Source organism: Cavia porcellus, unplaced genomic scaffold (genome assembly GCF_034190915.1).
Source record: "Cavia porcellus strain 051 isolate PalLab524CR breed Dunkin Hartley unplaced genomic scaffold, mCavPor4.1 scaffold_32, whole genome shotgun sequence".
Classification (NCBI taxonomy): domain Eukaryota; kingdom Metazoa; phylum Chordata; class Mammalia; order Rodentia; family Caviidae; genus Cavia; species Cavia porcellus.
This window is the reverse complement of record NW_026947515.1, coordinates 23,928,846-23,943,599: the sequence shown is the minus strand read 5'-3', so window position 1 is coordinate 23,943,599 and position 14,754 is coordinate 23,928,846. Positions and strand designations below refer to the sequence as shown.

General features: G+C 46.2%; 1 protein-coding gene, 1 long non-coding RNA gene, 3 other non-coding genes and 1 pseudogene across 7 annotated transcripts; 5 read left to right on the top strand and 1 right to left on the bottom strand.

Moving 5' to 3' along the window:
• The first annotated feature begins 2,012 nt into the window (after window positions 1–2,012).
• On the top strand, window positions 2,013–2,085 carry Trnar-ccu (transfer RNA arginine (anticodon CCU)). The gene has a single exon. It is a non-coding gene; the product is annotated as a tRNA-Arg (tRNA).
• Window positions 2,086–2,316: 231 nt separating this feature from the next.
• On the top strand, window positions 2,317–11,440 carry LOC134474412 (uncharacterized). Of its 2 annotated transcripts, XR_010045272.1 has the most exons (3): window positions 2,317–3,074; window positions 4,956–5,312; window positions 10,817–11,440. It is a non-coding gene; the product is annotated as an uncharacterized LOC134474412 (long non-coding RNA). The 2 variants fall into 2 exon arrangements; XR_010045271.1 differs by lacking the exon at window positions 10,817–11,440 and having other exon boundaries at window positions 4,956–7,018.
• Window positions 3,095–3,167, top strand: Trnar-ucg (transfer RNA arginine (anticodon UCG)). The gene has a single exon. It is a non-coding gene; the product is annotated as a tRNA-Arg (tRNA).
• On the top strand, window positions 3,373–3,445 carry Trnar-ccu (transfer RNA arginine (anticodon CCU)). The gene has a single exon. It is a non-coding gene; the product is annotated as a tRNA-Arg (tRNA).
• Window positions 7,819–7,913, top strand: LOC111755468 (U2 spliceosomal RNA; annotated as a pseudogene).
• On the bottom strand, window positions 10,031–14,736 carry Atp5pd (ATP synthase peripheral stalk subunit d). 2 transcript variants are annotated; one of them, XM_003464782.5, is made up of 6 exons: window positions 14,602–14,736; window positions 12,859–12,989; window positions 12,485–12,581; window positions 11,629–11,700; window positions 10,383–10,445; window positions 10,031–10,241 (listed from the first exon to the last, which is right to left on the bottom strand). In XM_003464782.5, exons 2-6 carry the CDS (start codon window positions 12,978–12,980, stop codon window positions 10,110–10,112), a joined length of 486 nt encoding a protein of 161 aa, XP_003464830.1. In that variant the 5' UTR covers window positions 12,981–12,989; window positions 14,602–14,736; the 3' UTR covers window positions 10,031–10,109. The 2 variants fall into 2 exon arrangements, with proteins under 2 accessions (XP_003464830.1, XP_005001447.1); XM_005001390.3 differs by having other exon boundaries at window positions 14,473–14,646.
• Between the last annotated feature and the right edge of the window lie 18 nt (window positions 14,737–14,754).

Here is a 14,754-nt window from a genome sequence, read left to right as displayed (position 1 = left end):
TAATGAAGAGAGGAACTGACACAGCGACATAAAGCCCGGCCTAGCAGAGAACTGACATTCCATCGGATGATGGTAACGCTGAGAAGAAAGACCGGATTCCTATCAGAGGAAAGTAGCCTAAAGCACAGTAAATGAGAGACTGCATGGGGCAAAGGAATGGCTAGTTCTAGATGCAGAGTCAGAGACGCGGGGTCAAATGGGCCCCAAGCAGAGGAGAAGCTGGCCAGCCCAGCAAGACAAAGATTTGTCACTTGGAGGCTGGGATCATTGGGCAACTCCTAAGCTTTCCTGTGGCTGGTATGGGGCCACTCCATCTTGGGAGGTGCCAGATTTAAATGCAAGAGCTAAGCCTTTTGGGGGAAGGGGAAGTGAGATCAGGTCTAGCTACATAGTTAAGACTGGCCTTGGATTCACAGGGATCTTCCTGCCTCAAGTGCTGGGATTACAGAGATGTGCCACCACACCAAGACACTGAGATTTTACTGTCAGGAGATGACTGACCTGCTCATGACAGGACAAGGAAAGTGGACAAGGTCTGGTCAGCTGACCCATGTGAGCAGGAAAGAGCCAATCCTGGAACAAGGGCAGTGGCAACAGAATGAAGAGAAAATTCAAGCTACTGATGGATTAGGGGTGAGACATTTTGCCTGTCTGTGACTGGAGGATGCTGGGTAAAGTCATCAAGGAGGGACAGGCTTGGGGCTGGCTGCCTGCAAGAGCTGACTATGCTGGCCTGGGGAGAAGTGCTAGGCCCCAAACGAGAAACAGCCACCAGATATCAGCCCAGTTGAATGTTGAGAATGGTCAGTAGAGTGGGGTGGGGGGGCTGCCCACTACAAATGGCCACTAAGGAAGAGCAGAGGAAATGTGTCTGAGCTCATGCACACAGGCAAACTCATCGCTGCCACTGGAGACCTGCAGTTACTGCCTACATGTCTCCTCCCGGGAGTCACTAACTTAAAGCACGGCATCTGAAAGGCAGCAGGCTGGAGCCAGGGGGCTATGTCCTTCCTTCTTGCTGCCATGATGAGGAGAAAAGAATACTTGTGTGGAGAGAAGCGAACAGGAATGCCCCTGAATCCCCTTTACCCTGCAAGGTCTCAAATCAGGCACAAGGGAACAGATGAAGTCTTCCCCAGCAGCTTCCGCTCTTACATCTGGTAGATATGTGTCGGCTCCAATAACGGAGTTTAAAGGACTAACCCTTTAATAATGTGTTTTTATAAAACACAAACAAGAACACATAATGTGTATTACATGCATATGGTATAGGAGTATTAAACTCTGATTTTATTGTATTTATGCATTTGAAACAAGGTTTCATTATGCAGTTCAAAGTGGCCTTGAACTCACTTTTCAGGCCAGGCTGGCCTGAACTGCAGCAGCTCTCCTGCCTCAACCTCCAGAGTGCTGGGATTATACAGGCTTTTGCCAACACAGCTGGCAAACCAACATTTAAAAGAAAGAAATACATATATAATGAAATGTATATGTGTTTTTTTATTATTCTGATTGGATTTGTGCAATCTCAGGATGCGAAGGTTTTTCAGTGTTACAGTTTCAGTATTGGTGGTTACTCGTGGTTACTCTTTATCCTTTCTCTTTCACTATTTTTTTTTTTTTTAATGGGCTCTCCCTATGCAGTTCGGACTGCCTCGAGCTCACTTGTAGCCCAGGGCTGAACCTCCTTCCTCAGCCTCCCCGAGTGCCCGGCTCTCTTTCACTTTCCACACCATCTCTTCTAAAATTCTTGGGTCTCCTTGGTTCTTGGAGGTGGACAGAAGGCCCCAGGGCAGTGGGCAGAAAGCCCCTTGGAACCGCAGTGCTCAGCGTCCGTGATGCGGGTCCAGGCGTTCTGCACGGGCTCCAGGGTGCGCTGGGCCGGGCCTCGCCTGCCAGCTCGGCACTGCAGCTCCACACTCAGTGCCCACGAACGAGCACGCGCTTTGCGTGGACTGAGACTGGACTTCAGTGGCCATTAAAAGAATAGAGGTGGGGCATCTTTCTTGTAAGCCCCAGTGGCCTAATGGATAAGGCACTGGCCTCCTAAGCCAGGGATTGTGGGTTCGAGTCCCACCTGGGGTGACCCCTGAGGTACGGGTTGTGTGTTTCAGTCCCAGGTGCAATAAGCAGGTGGTTTTGTTTTATTTTGTTTTGTTTTTTAGGTTACCTCCACCTTGGGACTTCAGAATTGACCTCAACATCCTCCGGCTTCACTCACGACGTGCAGTGGGGATGTAGTGTGGCAACCATGTCTGTGCATGTGTGTGTGTGTGCGTGTGCGTGTGCGTGTGCGTGTGCGTGTGTGTGTGTGTGTGTGTGTGTGTCCGCGCGCGCGCACGCGCGTGTGTCTCCGCGGCTTGAAGAATCATTTTCTCAAGACAAAGCTGCAGCCATCGCCTGCGCGGTCCCCACCGTTTTTGCCCAGCTCCTAGATAGAGAATGGGTCATGGCTTCGGTGAGACCTCTGAGAGCTGGCTGCAGGGATAAAAGACACTCGAGTGTCAGACTCGGGGCCACAGATGGGGTTGGCCAAGGGCTCCGCAGAGTTTTGGGCACAGGTGGGGAGCAAAACATCTCCGCCAGAGATGCAGGAGCCTGTTTCCGGCTGAGACTCGAACCCGGGTCCCTGCCTCAGCGGGGGAGCTTCCCTACCCGCGAGGCCACCGACGCGCAGCGGCCAGGCGCCCTCCCGCGACCCGTGACAGCGTGTCACAGCGCGGCAGAGCCGTGAGCCGCCGCCGCGCTCCTGGGCCGGGCACCCGAAGCCGGGGCCGGGCTGGCGGGCAGCTGAGTGCGGCGCGTGCGCTGCGGTCGGAGGAAGGGGCGAGCGAGGCACCAGCACCCGGCGGACGCAGGGGACGCCAAGGGACCCGAACCCTCGGCGCTGGCTCCGCAGTCAGACGCCCTCCTCCCCAGGCCACGCGCCGAGGACGCTCGGAAGGAGGGTTCGCCCTTCCCCGGGCGTCGGCGTCGGCAGGCGCCCCCCGCAGGGCGGGCGCGGTGGCTGCCGGAGTCGCCGGCGCCGCGGAGCCGACCGTGGACCGGCCTTGGCGCCATCTAACATGAGTCTGGTAAGCAGCCCTCCGCAGGAGACCGCGTGGCCTAATGGATAAGGCGTCTGACTTCGGATCAGAAGATTGAGGGTTCGAGTCCCTTCGTGGTCGGGTGAAACGTTTTAATCCAGATGGCAGACAGTTCCCTTGTTTTAGATGGTCAAAGGCCACCAGTCCCTTGTGGACCTCCACTCCGAAAAGCTGCGGGTGTGGAAGCGGGGAGGGTTGTAAGTCCAGGTGTGCTGGTACCTGATGTCATTCCGCAGCCTACAGCGTCATAGTTTAAGAAGCATGTGCCCGGCTTTTGTCACATTAAGCCCCAGTGGCCTAATGGATAAGGCACTGGCCTCCTAAGCCAGGGATTGTGGGTTCGAGTCCCACCTGGGGTGAACGGGTGCCATTTTCAACTCTGCTCTTGTTTGTCCCCTTTTGCGGTTTTTGTTTTTTTTTTTTTTTTTTTTTTTTTTCCAGACAGGCTCTCACTTTATAGCTCAAGAGATGGGCATATGGGCCCCCATATCTCGTTGCCTATACAAGCTGGTGGTTCCCTCCTGAAATGGTCCTGCAAGTTGTGTGTTAGGTGTCTTCATCATCCTCAACCAGGAGGAAAAACACTGGTCAGTGCAGAGGAGCAGAAATGGTTAGGGACCAGGTCTGGGGATCAAGGGAAAGCACCAGGCACACCCCTGGCCTTCAGAGTTTCTAGAAAGCTTTCATAGCCTTACACACAACCAGCTCAGCAGCCGTGTGTCAGGGAGGGAGGTGCTGATGGAAGAGAAGGAAGAAAAGAGGTCGAGTACACAGAAGGAATCTGTGCTGTTAGAAGACAGAATGGTGTTACTCTAGGTGGTAGCCACAGTTCAGAAGTGAGGCTTCCGGGAGCTGGCAACTGTCTGGCTTTTACCTGAACAGAGGTGCTGTCTCCTTAGGAAAATCCAGAGAGATAAGCGCTTGTGATCTCACTGTCCTGTGTGCATATATTATCCTTTAGCAAAAATGTTTACTTCTTAAAATGTACTCTCCGGGCTGGGTGTGTGTGTGTGTGTGTGTGTGTGTGTGTGTGTGTGTGTGTGTTTTAACTTGAAGATCCTAAAGCTGTGAATGGGCTTTGGGGTCAAACTTTTCACATCTCATGAAATATTTGGAGAAAGACAGCACTGTTTCATCGGATTCTGCTAAGTCCTTGACTCAAAACAGTTTAAAAGCTACTATTCCTTGTACTTTTGTAAAAGAAACAACATAACAAGCCAGAAAGCAGATTCCTTCTCTGCGTTCTCCAGGGCCAGACAGAATTTTCTCCAACCTAGTCACCAAGTTGAACAGATGCTGCATGTCAGCTAGCTGTGGCACCTGGCGGTGGCAGCATGTCCCTAGCCTGGACCATGGGAGTTACTAGATCAATTCGCTCTGCTTCAGATGAAGTCCTCTAGGCCTGTGCCAATGAAACCCACATTTCAGTGAGAAAAGACAATAGTCAAGGAAAATGAGACTATTTCAAGTATAGAGGGCGGGAGCCTATTAATTGCATAGTCAAAGAAGGGGCATTTGGGGAGGCTCCCCATGGGGAGGAGCCAGCCACATAAAAGAAGAGGCTTCTGAGCAGAGGACAGTAAAGGGTGATTGACAGTCCTGTCACCCTCAGAACGCCTCAGAGGTTCACGGTGGGAGTGAATGAGAAGTATGTGTGTAAAGCAATTAGGACTTTAGAGGGTCACTTGAGATCATCTTTCTGTTGGTGTTGGCGCTGAGGATGAAGCCCGGGCTTCACGAATTGGAAGCACTTGTTGGAGTACTGAGCTGTTCCCAGCCTTGTATCATCTGCCGTCTGTTCCATTATTTAAGGTTTATGTATGAGCTCCTAAAGGTTCACATCTCACATTTCTTCTCTTCCCTTTATAGTGAATCTTTATGAAGATTTCAAAATGCCAAGGACAAGGTTAGACCTTGGGGAACATGATCACAACTCTTGAGTATAGGGCTGTGCTAACTGGCATCTGAAAATGGAACTTTAAAAATTAGACTTTTTTCCTTCTAGAAATAAGCAACTTCTCCAGACTTCCTCCTGCCAAGCTAATAACCAACACTCCCTCCTCTCCTCAGCCCAAAGCAGATGCCGACTCTCGTAGGCAGGAGCCAGGTTCTTTTCCAGAAGAAAGGGGAGGATGAACTGAAGGGAGCTGGAGCAAGTGTGGAGATCAGCGCTGTCTGTGTGCCCCTCCCTGCTCCTCACGCTAAGACCTTCACCCGCTGTACAAGGTGAGCTGATGAGCTGGGGCAAATCAGCATCGAGTCGATGCCTTTTCCTTTTTACCAAAATAAATGGCCTCCTTTGTTCTGATCATTGGCAAGCAAATGAACTTGAGTGCATGATAGATCAGCTGTTAATACCAGCACTCAGCAAAGAAAGTTCCAAAACAGTGGTGGCACACCTGTGGCACGTGTGGTGCAGTGGGCATGCAGAGTCCTTTCTGTCACCAAGCATGGCCAAGTCATCCCAGCGGTTGAGCATCATATAACAGTTGTTTTTTTCTAAGCTAAATCTCAGCAGTCAGGTTTAACTGCAGTCTTTGGGATAAATAATGGCTGTAGTGGTTGTAGTTTGGGCATGCAGTCTCTTCAAAGGTTGCATCACTGTTCTAGAATCTTCCAGGTCTTTCTGATGTTCCAGGGGGAAAAGGAATTGCCTACTGGTAAGGGTGGGGTGGGAGCAGTTTCACTGTGGCTGTCAACGGAGGGAGAACGTCACTGAGATGTGGACATGGGAAGCCAGGGCAGTAAAATGACCATTTTGCCTTCTGAAAGCACTCCTTGGGCAGCAGCCCAAATAATGGATTGGAGATGAGTGAGAAAGGCTGGGAGATTACTTAGGGGGAAATGGAATGGTTCAAGGAGGAAATTGGCAAGATCTGACAGAGGTGACCATAACGTTACCAGAGGAGGAACAAAACAAGAACTGTCCAGGAAGAGAACTCTGTAGGACCTGGTACCCAGCTGAGGGGAGAAGAGGGAAGAAGAGGAAGAGGAGAAATGACAACTGAGGATTCGGATGAAATGGTGGTATCATAGCCTTGGACAGGACGCGAAGGAGCAGAGTTCACAGTGGCTTCCTAAAGTCTGCTATGCCTGCAGGGACCCCAGGAACTGGTTTATTTTACTTGAAATCAATTTTTTTTTTTTGGTTTGGTTTCTGCTTTGGTGTTATACTAGAAAAACCTTTCAGCCTAAAGATTACATACATATTAACCTATCAATTTTTGGTTTTTGTTTTTGTCTTTTTGACACACGGTCTCACCATGCAGGTCAGGCTGGCATTGAGCTCACTTTGTAGCCCAAGCTGGTCTTAAATTTGCAACGATCCTCCTGCCTCAGCCTCCCGAGTGCCGGGATTACAAACGTGTGCCACCATGCCCATCTTCAATTTTTGTTGTTTACCGTGACTTTAGCATTTAAATCTGTAGCTGGAATTTGATTTTAGTGTAAAGGAGGAACATTTTTATTATTTTACAAACATTTAAACCAGTCACTTCAGTGATTCAAAAGGCTGAATTACATAAGCACTTACGTGCATACAGTCCTACATACTATGAACTGTTTTTAACTATTGTTTCCTTGATCTAATTATGTCTAACTTTTTATAATGTTTAATGTACCAGTAGTACTGGGCCAGGGCCTGGCAAGTACAAAGTTATAAGTTAGATCCCTGGCACCAAAACAAAAAGAATAGCTAATATATGGCAGTATTTTCTTTCCTTTGACACAGAGTATGTAACTCAGATTGGCCTTGAGCTCATTATGTAGCACAGGCTCTTCTCAAACTGCAGGAATCCTCCTGCCTCAGGGTGCAGGGATTACAAGCATGCTCACCTCACTTAATTTCAATCTCTTTTTCTTATCAGTGTCTTTTGACTTTTCTGTCAACAGGTTGTATTGTGTAATAAAATGTCCTTATTTTAACAACAGGACTTAATGCCATGAGTATTCCTGTTATTTTCATATGAAATATGTTTTTATTTTTGCAAATATTGTGTAGTTACAAACTTGATTTCTCATGGGATTTAGGACAGGCATTTTGATTTTCAAGTGGCTACGTTTTATTGTTTTCCATATTGTTACTGTCATTGGTTTTATGTAATATTAGCACTACGATCATTGTTCCTATAGTTTACATTATCAATTTCCATAATTACTGTCTGAATAATATAGTTTACTATAAAGCTAGTAAATTGCCTTTTTGTAAAAACTTACTGATATCTCATTTGTTTTGCAAGGATGCCAAGACATGACATATATGTTAAAATAGTTACAACTGATACATTCAGCAATGTCTTTGTTTTTTGTTCTTTTTGTCTTTTTATCTTTTCCATAGGTACTGGGGATCGAACTCAGGACTGCCTGCTTACAAGGCAGGCGCTTATGCCACTGAACTAAATCCCCAGCCTCCAGCATCTTTGTAATTGCTTCACTTTATATATCTTAATACTATTTTTTCTATGCATAAAAGATCCAATTATTGCTTTTGTGTAAATGGCTTTAAGAACTGAGTCATGGGGCTGGGGATTTAGCTCAGCGGCATAAGCGCCTGCCTTGAAAGCAGGCAGTCGTGAGTTCGAAAAAAAAAGAATTGAGTCATTTTGTTACCTTGATTTTTACTTTACGTAAGAGCAAAACTCCACATTTTTATCCCTTACAGACCAGTTTATTATGAAAATTTCAGATATACAAAGAAGCTGTAAATGAATCCTACACCCATCAAGATCATGTCATTGACTCTCAGCCTTTTGGCTAAGATCAAGTGTAGTATCAGTTATGTTGCGCTGATTCCTTTAATCTTTTTTGTCTTTTTCTTCTGAAATATTTTTTTTTTTTTTTTTTGGTGGGGGGTGTTTTTTAAGGGTTTCACTATGTAGCCCAAGGTGACCTCAAACTCATGGCTCTCCTGCCTTAGTCTCTTGAGTGTTGGGATTACAGGTATGATAGATCATGCCTGGCCTCTTCTGGAATGTTTTTTGTTTTGGTACCGGGGACTGAACTCACCACTGTGTGCTTGCAAAGCAGGCACCTAGCTGCTGTATCCCCAGCTCTGAAGTGTTTTGTGTTTGCCTTTTTGAGACAGTCTCATTATAGAGCTCAGTCGAGCCTCAAATTCACAGCAATCCTCTTGCCTCAGCTTCCCCAAGTGCTGGTATTATATGCAAGTGCCACCATACCCAGCTGTTTGGTTCTGTTGATGCTATTTTTTTACTTTTACTTTTAACTTTTTTTCAAATGTAAAATTAGGGGGTGAGGATATCACCTAGCGATATAGCAAGAGTAAATGTGTGAAACACCAGGTCTGACTCGTAGAACCGAAATAACTAAATGTAAAAAAATCAAGTCCACTTCAGTAATGCCCTGTGACGGAGAAGGTAGAGTGCGCACGCCTTGGCTGACACTGAATTCTGCCGGTCACAGGAAACCCTCCCCCAGGCCCCTTCAGAAGCTAGGGACGCCTCCTTCATGCTGCCATATTTTCACTGATTCCTGTGGAGGCTTTCTTTGATGAGCGTGAGTTCCCATGTTCCAGCAGTAAACTGGATTTCAGTCTCCGTGCTTTCAGCCGGCTGCTGTCTGAGTCCTTCCATCTTCTGCTGTGCAGCTGGGGGCCAGGCCAGTAACTCTCACTTTTGTTTTGGACCCTAAAGGCACAGCCACCACTGAACATCTTCATCCAGTCGGACTGGAGGACTCAGGTGGCGTCAGGGCAGCAGCCCCGCCTTACTACTCCCATCTTCAGCTCTTTCCACCTAAACCAGGAAGGACGGCCATCTGATTGCTCACATTAGCACAGCCCTGACCTGGCAGGCTGCACTTCTCCAATAGTCTGTCTGTAGTACCTGCAGAAACACTAGGTTTGACTTTGGATTTGCTGAGACAGGGTCTTGCTATGTAGTTCAGGCTGACCTTGAACTAATAGAAATACACCTGCCTCAGCCTCTAGCCAGCATGCAGGGCCAGTTTTTGACCTGTGTGTGCTACCTTCCTACAGGATGTAAGCCAGACTAAGTCAGATGGTTTTGCTTAAATATCTAGAAACTTCCCAGGTTGCAATCGTAATGTTTTTAAAATGAAAAAAATAAAGTCCTAAAACAGTAAACAACTTAAAAATCAGCAATTATGTGCTTGGCATATTAGATCTTCTGAGTTCCAAGGGCAACTTTTCACACCACGTTATCTGTTTTTATTTTCTAAATTTTCTCGAGACAGGTCTCACTATGTTGCCTACACTGGTCACGAACTTGAGCTCAAGGGATCCTCCTGCATCAGCCTCTTTAGTAGCTGGAGTGCCACAGTGCCCAGCTTCTAACTGGAATGTTAAAATTAAATGCTGGAGTTAAAATTGCTTTCTAAGTTTCGGATATAAAAAAACAGCAACAGTTAACTTTGTGACAGTTTCCTCTCTATTCTTTTTTGTGCTTTAAAAGCTACAGTACCGAAAAGCCAAGCCACTGGGCATGGTGGTTCACATGTATAACCCCCAACATTTGGGAAGCTGAGGCAAGAGGATTGCTGCTAGTTTCAGGCCAGCCTGGGTACACAGTGAGGTCAAGGCCAGCCTGCACCACATAGCAAGATCCTGCTTCAAAAAACCAAAAACCAAAACCCAGGCCTTGCTCTCAGAGCTGCCAATCTGGACAGCATTTCCAACTACAGGTCGAGAAGGGAACACTTCTTTGGCACAGTGGTCTGAAATAAGAGGAAGCTCAAGAGCCTTGGCAGATAATAATCCTCCTTTCCCATATCCCAGGAGAGTACACTGGCATAGGCCCTACTGTTCTTGGTTTAAACTGAGCAGCCCTGGGGCCTCATACACATCCTAACTTCTAGAGAACTGGGCCGACACAACCCTTTAGGAACTTCCCACCTTAACAAAATGTCCACTTCCAGTGAGGCCACCTCAGAGGGAAGGTTTAACTGTATTAAGCAGAGAGATCACATACCCAGAATTATACCTTTTTAATTCTTAACATCCAGAATTTGTCATGTAAGGGCCAGAGCTCTCTCCACGATTCAATTTCATAAGTTCTCAATTGGCTGATGAGGCCAATAGGGATACTTCTTCTTATCTAATTTGGTTTCTGGGAAGACTTCATTCAAATCCTCAATGGTCATCTGATCAAATGGGATGATGTTGTTCATCTTCTCCAGCTGGAAAGGGCAGAAATATATTAGTAAAGGGAAACAGTGCCGTGGAGATGTAAAATGAGAGTCCAAGGCAGTTGACTGCCAGAGGAGAGAAGTATGGCCGTGGAGGAGACAGTAACCAGCAGCACCACCAGGCATCCTTACCTGTTTCTCATATTCGACAATCCGGGCCTTTGAGAGAGACACGAACTCAGCACAACTTTTCACCTTTAAAAGATGAGAAAAATTTTGCTCTGAAACCAAGTTATGCCCAGACTCCGGGGCTCCTAAGACATGAGGAGTCTCCAGCCTGCCCTGGCTTCCCTGCTGCCCTGACTACGGAGGAACTTTAGGAGGCAAATCACAGCTTTTCCTGTCACCCACAAAGACATCCGGGCAGGAAAATAGCTTAGGGACACCCTGTCTATAGGGCTGCTGACTGAATGGTCAGGACAAGCCCCGTAACCACCAAGCCAGACATCTCTTTGGTGAAACCAGCTGGGTTCCAACATTTGGCCTTCAGTGCTTTTAACCAAGTAAGTATCTGAATACACCCTGGGTAATGTTTCTACCTAATTCCAATTCCTTGCTTTTAACAGTTTTGTTGCAATGTAACCACCATATGACACCGCAAGTGCCATTTGATGCATATGTTCACCCGTGAAACCAGGACCATCTTCAAAGTAGTGGACATCGGGTCTGGGGATCTAGCTCAGCGGCATAAGCGCCTGCCTTGCAAGCAGGCAGTTGTGAGTTCGATCCCCGGTACCGATAAAAAGGAAAAAGACAAAAAATAAAATAAAATAAAAAAATAAAGTAGTGGACACGTGTCACTCCTCTCACTGCCCTCCCCAGGCAACCACTGCACTGCCGAGCAGCTGCAGTCTCTAGAGATTTATGTAAGTGCAGGCATGTGCTACACACTGTTCCCGCTGACTTTTTATATTCAACATAAGCTTGGATTACCAGTTGATTCCTTTCATTACTGTAAACTCCTTAACTTGCAAATTAATTCACTTTACTTTATCCTAGCTGCTCAGAAATATAGAACCATCACTATTAAGAAAAATTTTATGGTGCATGCTTGTAATCCCTGTACTTGGGAGGCTGAGGCAAGTGGATCACCGTGAGTTTGAGGCCAGCCTGGACTACACAGTGAATACAAGGCCAGCCTGAACTACCTAATAAGACCCTATCTCAAAAACCAAAGGTTTCAAATATTTAGGAGCATCATTTGATCTAGAGATGGTGGGGGAGGGGAGGGAGAGGATGAGAAGGGAAGCAAAAAAGAATTAAGATGCATTACAGACACACCAACTTACCATGATGAATGCAATCATTACATACTATAAACATGTACTAATAAAAGCAAACAAAAGTAACTTTTTATAAAGGAGCATCAACTACTTACATCTTCCTTTTCTTCAGCATCCACCAGGGCAGTATATTTATCCTCTGGCACAGGAACTTTCAGGGCATTAAACTGTAAACAGACAAGCAAGCTGTTAGCAATACACCCAGGAGGGGCTGGGGATTTAGCTCAGCGGCATAAGCACCTGCCTTGCAAGCAGGCAGTCGTGAGTTCGATCCCCAGTACCAATAAAAAGGAAAAAGACAAAAAAAAAAAAGAGAGTAATTGTTTATTACAGTGAGCTTCTGTTTCCCCACCTGGAAACACTACCTCTTCTAAAACAAAAAACAAAACAAAAATCCCCACAAAAACAAAAAACATGTGGGCTTAGCATCTCATATTCTAAAGAATTGTAAAGAAATTCTGATTTTCTTCATGAACACTGAATGGCACAAAGTACACCCTCCACAGGCAATGAATAGGCAAATCAGTCTTTGATATGGAGACTTAATGTGTACCGAAGGGGGATAAATAAGAAATTACAGCTGTAAGGGACAGGAAAGAAAAGAGTAGAGAAAGGAAAACAGTAAGAACAGAAAAGCTGTTAGCTGATACCAGACAGAGATGTGGGAGGCTAAAAAGGAACTAAGAGAGAGCTGGGCAGGAACTTTTAATCTGAAAGTCCTCCCACGAGCAGAGCAAGGACATAGAGTACTGTTGCATGATGACACCTTGAACTATCTGTATCTCGTCACCATTAAAACCTACCACTGCAAGGCCTCCGACCACATCTCCCCTAAACTTCCGTTGGGATGTGTAAAGGTTAACACTCCCTTCTTCCTTGGCTGTCGACTGGAATATGTAATTACTCACCTCCTGACACACTATTAGACCAATGCTTTAGCTATCTTTTTACCTTCTTTTCAAACTCATCCACCAAGCCTGCCTTGGCCACATTGGCCTTGTAGTAGGCCCAGTCGATCGCTGGTGGTTTCTCAGACAGAGCAGCCAACCTGTTCACAGAGAAAAGCAGAAGTTAGGACCGTTCTTTGAACATGAGAAAATTCACACAGAAATTTCCTTATTCTTTATTCCTATGGCCTGGAGTGTCTTCGTGCATTTTTTCTGTAGCACCATCATGAAAATGCAAAAAACCAACTACAAACTTTTATTTGGAAAATGAGTGTATTTATTTTTGTCAGAAGATTATCAGAAATTTGTATGTAATGGTAAAACATTGGCCCCAGATTCAGTGCTAAACTTAGGGTCCCCTCTCAGAACCATACTGACCTGGAGCTGAGGGACTCATTCCAAGACTTCAGAGAATTAGCCACAGCCTTTTGGTTTGCGGGTATGATCTGTCCAAAAGCTACCCAGTCAATGGCTTTTAGAGTGAGCTTGCGCCCAGCCATCTTGGGATCCTGGAAAATAAATCAAATCAAAACAGTGCTCTTGGAGCATCACCTGAAGAAAGGCATTTAACAATATACAAGTCTTTAAAAAAGAGATCACACCAGGTGTGGTGGTACACGCCTGTAATCCTAGCACTTGGGAGGCAGAGGACAGAGGATCATTGGAAGTTCGAAAGGCCAACCTGGGCTACACAGTGAATTCAAAGCCATCTTGAACTACACAGTGAGACCCTGTCTCAAAACAAAAACAAAACAAAACAACAACAAAAAAGAAATAGATCAGCACCCTTTGAGTAGCTGCAGTTGGGAGGTCTACCTATCCCATAGACAAACTACTAAATCAGGAAAGGAGAACAATTTACCTTTTTCAAATTCAAGCTGTGAAACCTGAAATACAAATACAGCATATTCTTTCCCACTAGATTGCCCTCCCTGTATCCCCCAACTCAAAAGTCCAGCTCTCTACTTTTTTTTCTCCATGTCTTTGGAAATATCTATCTGGACTGTTTTATTCACAGATTCTCTAGGAATACAGAACATGACACGTATTGAAATTTCAACAAGATTTAAATAGAGCACGCTGTGGAAATTTTCTCATCTATAAACTGAGTATCAACTCAGCTTAGCTCAGAAGACCACTGAAATTATCAGATGAAAATGAAATTGTGTATATCCACTTACAGTATAGTTTTATACAAATCTAAGAGGCTGTCTGTTCTCTACCAGACTGGTCACACACCTGAACCTTCTTACTCATGTCTGATTATCTCTAACAGCATTTGCCCTGGCATTTTAAGTGGTAATGAACACAGCTGTGAACGTGAGAAGACGAGAGTGGCTGTAGACTTTAAACCAAGACAAACTACCAGAAGTAGTTTGTTAGTTTCAAGTCAACTGAAACTAAGTAAGATCAGAGACAAGATATTAGAAAAGGCAAAGTCAAAGATCTCTATAAGCTGTGGATTCCAAGGGAAAACAAAATCTTCCTCTGGACTTTAAGAAGGAAGGTACCAAACACCTGTTCTTTCCTTCCTTTCCGTCTCAGCACTGGTTGTCTCCGGTGGGGGAGGGGCAAGGTTAAAGCAGTTCACTTTTAAAGATGCCAGGGAACTAAGCGCCCTTACAGACACTTTTCCAATCATCGGAAGTCTTAAAGGTTTTTTGTTTATTTATTGTTTAATCCCTAGAGCCTAGAACAGGTCAGGCACATAGCAGACGTGCTCGATTAATATCAGTTCAGCGGGGAAACAGCCCCGCACTTAACCCCTAAACACTGCACACGCTGGAACTCTGCGAGCTTCTAGCCAGAAGAGGACGCAGTCCCTCAGCAAGTTGACAGTATGATTGTGTCATGTTCTCCCGCGCTGGGAGCGGACTGAAATAGTTTGTGGCAGCCCCTAAAACTGTCGCGGCTGGGTCACAACCAGGCCCCGCGACTTCGCACGCCCAGGAGCGGTTAGAAACGGTGTGCGACGTAAAAACACAGCTCTACCTCTCTGCCAGCGAACACCCCGAGTCTGCCGTCCTTGGTGGGGGCGCAGCAAAGGTCGGTGCAAGATCTGCAAGACGCAAAGCAAGAAACTGCTCTGGGCTCGGACTCAAAGCTCTCAAACCTACTCACCTTCACCGACCCAGTAAGGTTCAATCCCCGCAGAAAGTAACGGAAGTGGGTCACCGGAAGGTCTCCCCTCAACCAATCGCAAAGCTCAAAAATCGAGCATGGCTTCACAGATTAGCCAATACCGACGGAGACTTGTTCCGGAAGTCCCGCCTC